This window comes from Bidens hawaiensis, unplaced genomic scaffold (genome assembly GCF_021521415.1).
Source record: "Bidens hawaiensis isolate Kalapana, Puna unplaced genomic scaffold, B.hawaiensis_p1.1 tig00026858_1, whole genome shotgun sequence".
NCBI lineage: Eukaryota > Viridiplantae > Streptophyta > Magnoliopsida > Asterales > Asteraceae > Bidens > Bidens hawaiensis.
In genome coordinates this window covers 154886-159107 of record NW_027494330.1, presented here as the reverse complement: position 1 = coordinate 159107, position 4222 = coordinate 154886, and the positions used below count along the sequence as shown (strand labels likewise).

The window sequence follows — 4222 nt, the reverse complement described above, 5'->3', positions numbered from 1 at the left end:
TATAGCATCGTTTGGAAAACATACTGCAAAAAACATGATGGCAGTTGAATCCGTTGAAGGGTATGCTTCATTAATACAAAATGTTGTTAACTTACCTTCAGAAGTTGCATCTCCAAAGGCAATAACAGCTCCCACCCACCACATCATTACCACGCCGACATCGCCGCCACCTAGGGTTCCACGGAAGAACCCGACGGCGACGGTCAACAATGATGAAGAGATCGATGGAACCCGGTAACAATCGGTAACAATCGGTGGAAAACTGGTTCGCCTGTTACCGTCTCCACCTAACCCGATTTTCCGGCGAGCCTACTTAACCTAACAAATCTGAGATCCGGGTTAATATATTAGGGTTTCGTGGTCGATTTAAAAAGTTTGGGCTTCGTGGTGGCAGTTGCAGGTGTTGGCTGTTGTGTAGTGGTGGTTGCGGTATGGTGGTGTGGTTGTTTCTGGTGGCCGGAATTTGTGACGGTGGCTGGCGGTGGCCGATTTAAGAAAGTATGGTCTTGTGGTGGCAGTTACAAGTGTTGGTTGGTGTGTGGCGGTAGCTGTGGGTTTTGTGTTCATGGTGGCCGGAGTTTTGGAAAAGGATGGGTCGGTGGCTTAGGTAGTGGTGGTGTTGGTGTAGTGAGAGGGAGGGAGAGAGTAGAGAGAGAGAAAGAAGACGGGAAGAGAGAGAGAGAGTATATATTTAATATCTATTATTTATTTTTGTTATAATATATTAATTTATTTTTTAATTATAAATAACTACCAGTAGACGAAAAGACAAAAATGCCCTCACATGCGTCTCACGTGAGGGCATTTAACTGACTTTTTCTAACCCAGTTAGCGTAAAGGACAAAACTTGAAGGAAAAAAAAGTTTAAAGTACACCGCCTGCAAGGAAACTTAGAAAAGGACACGAACCGGTTTTTGGCTATTTTTAAAGGACAAAATTTGTAATTCTGTCTAAATTTTATACATAAGCTACTTGTTATATTTTTAAAATCCCATATTTTCTTAGGTTTCTTTTTCTCGATTCATTCTTAGAGTTTCATGTTCATTTTATGATATCCATTCTTGTTACTGCTTAGATTAAGTTCTTGTTGCTCAATCACTCATGTTCATTGACATTGTATATCAGTTTTATATTTGCCTGTTGCGAAGGTTAGATTGTTAGGGTTTTGTACGTATATTTTAGGATTAATACAAGAATAATTTATGAGTTCTTGACAGATTTCTAGCAAAGTTAAATTATAATAACATATTAAAATATCCACTTTCGGCGTCCTCCTCAAATCACGTTGCTTTATGCTTTCTTGTTTCACTTCTATTCTTTCCATTTTACCCTCAATCAAGTCACTTACCTCGATGCACCAATCCATAAATTTAAAACTACTATTTTTCTATATTCAAGACGAATTGTTTTCCTAACAAAGTTAACTTATCCCGAGTGATATCAACCGTTCATACTGATGACTCATCTAAGAATATTGTTAAGAAGAAAACCTACTACTGTGTAAAAAAGCCCTTTAAATATCTCAATGGCTCAATGATCTCAATCCTTAATCATCATCCTCATACCAGTAGGCAGTAGACCAGAAGTTCGATGACTATTCAAAATGAAAGATGAATTGTAACGTGCAAAATGACATATCTTAAAATTTAATGCTATATAAGATAAAATAACCAAACAAATTCCATTAAAACAATTAAGTTCATCTAGAATAAATTCAAACATCATTTGTAGAACCAAGTCACACCCGTTACAACTGTCCATTTCACAAAACACATATCCTAATCTCCAAGTAAGGCATATATAACCATCGTACCTTGCTTAACATCGTACCTTGATCGATAAGTCATGTGTAACCTTGCTTATACTTCCGGAAAAGATCTTCCGTTTTCGCATTTCTAAACGCACAACACCCGATTATATAAACACATATTAAAAGCACAAGGGTTATTATCAAAACTATGTTCGCTCTCCTCCATTCTTTCTCCAGATTTTGGAGCAACCCGGCCTTGCATGAATCGCAAGTGTAACAAAGCCCCGTCTGGTCGTTGCTCCAGTTAAGGCAATCCATGTCGGCAGCATTGTTTATCGGACTTATCCAATATGTTGGGTTCACAAAAGTATAGCCACATTGAGTCGGGGGCTTACAACATCCTGACTGTATTAAAGAAAATTAAGAAAAATGAAAATAATTAAAAGTCAGTAGAATTATACTTAGGGTAATTACTAATTAGGATTGACCAGCATTATTGTGACTAACATTTTCTGTCGAAAATCAATCGTACAAAGATTATTTGTTGTTGATCTGCGGCCGAATTTTCACATACATATTCATGTGTTTTACTTTCTATCTATAGATGACTTTCGACAAAATTTCAGTAGTTTTAAAATATTGTAATGATTTTTTTTGGTTTTAGAATATAGTAACTAGTCTACCCACAACTTCAAATAGAAACTATCATTTTTTCCCTTGGTTTATATTTAAAAAACAATTTATCATTTTTCTAATAACTAAGGATGTTTAATATAAATCTGAACATATAACTTTTTCATTATATTTCAGTATAAATTTTATTGAAAAAAATGTTGTATACATGTATTTATAGTGGATATAAAGTATTTTGAATGTCACAAGATTGGTAAATATTTATAGTAGATATAAGTTAGTTATCAATAAAATTTGTTTTGAAAAAAGAAAACCTAAGAAAACCTCATATCAAAACCATATATATTAAAACTAGAAAAAAAAACAAAATGGAAAAAATTTGCCATTTTAATTGTAATTAAAAAAACAAAATACTAAACAACTTCTGGAAATTATTAAAAAAATACCACTATAAATTAATAATAATAATAATAATAATAATACAAGTCTACATTCTACCAAAATTAAAAGAAATAATGTAGATTCATAAATGAAGCAAATATTATAAATTTATAGCATTTGGATTGGCAGAGAACCTGTAGTGGAGAAAGTCGTGCATTGAAGAAATCTTGAGCCATGCGATAGGTTTGGTTTAATTCAGCACATACACTAGTAGAACTTAAACAAGTCCTGATTTTATCCCATTTATAATGGCTTCTGACTCGTCGTCTTAGAAACCCCGAATAATCATCGAGCCGGTATTCCAAGTAAGACCGGCTCGGCTCAGGATGGCCCGAGCCCCTGGCAGTCACCGTATACACAAAGACCACCAAACACGCGAGCAGGATGATGAGTACAAGCATCGCAATGAAATAGAACACTACGAGCCATGTGACTCGCCAAAACCCTCCAATGAAACCGGCTATAGCCACAACCAAGATCAAAATGCCTAAAACTATAACGGGCCATTGTAGGATTTGGACACATGCATTGTCTGTCTCGGTTGCTAGCCAAATCCCGGCTCCAATGATGGGGATCGAGAGCAACATGGCAACGAAGTTGATCTCTCCGATGACATTGTTGCTCATTGCCATATTTTTGGAGGGTGGTGTGGAGTCACAAGATTTAGAACACAAATTCTATTTTGTTTTTTACCTTGGATGTATGAAAGCTAGTAAAAGTTTTTGTAGGAAGATGTTTTATGTAGGGAAAGTATTTGGCTTTTGGCACATTTTTTTGATCACTTCACTTTCACTTTTGAAAAGAAAGGGAGAAATTCCTTGATTACGTTTGAAAAATTGGTGTCTTGTCAGGATGAGATCAAATTACCATATCACCCTTAGTGGTGGATCTACAAATGTTGTGAAATAGATAGTTGATGAATAATTGTTACCCAATTACTTTTGTCTTCGTGAGAGCAACTGCGTAGAGTAACAACCGAGATCAATGTATTTAATTATGTGGCTTATAAAGTTCGTTAGCTACTTCCCATTTTGTTTTAAGTTTCTTTATAGTTGTACGATATTTTTCAGTTATTTCTTCAACTAAAAAATGAAATTAACTAACACAATAGATACACATCATTATCATAACAATGATAGTTATATTCACATCTTACACAACAAAGGAAGTTGGTTTATGGTGTTTATTGTCCTTGGTTTGGATGTAAAACATAATACATTTCAAATTCACATCTTGTGGTTTATAAATAAAATTTGTAGAAAAAAAAACCAAATCCTAATATACATGAACAAAATAAATGCTATACACGAGCAACATTTGCATACCGTGAGTTTTATGAGATTAGTGTAAGCTAATTGTATTCATGTCTCTTGTAGTCATGCTTAAATGCATATCTCA

At 34.8% G+C, this 4222-nt stretch overlaps 1 protein-coding gene across 1 annotated transcript; it reads right to left on the bottom strand.

Annotated features, from left to right (window-relative positions):
• Positions 1-1667: 1667 nt before the first annotated feature.
• On the bottom strand, positions 1668-3506 carry LOC143574208 (protein TORNADO 2-like). Its single transcript, XM_077058883.1, has 2 exons — positions 2959-3506; positions 1668-2155 (listed from the first exon to the last, which is right to left on the bottom strand). Exons 1-2 carry the CDS (start codon positions 3454-3456, stop codon positions 1844-1846), a joined length of 810 nt encoding a protein of 269 aa, XP_076914998.1. The 5' UTR covers positions 3457-3506; the 3' UTR covers positions 1668-1843.
• Between the last annotated feature and the right edge of the window lie 716 nt (positions 3507-4222).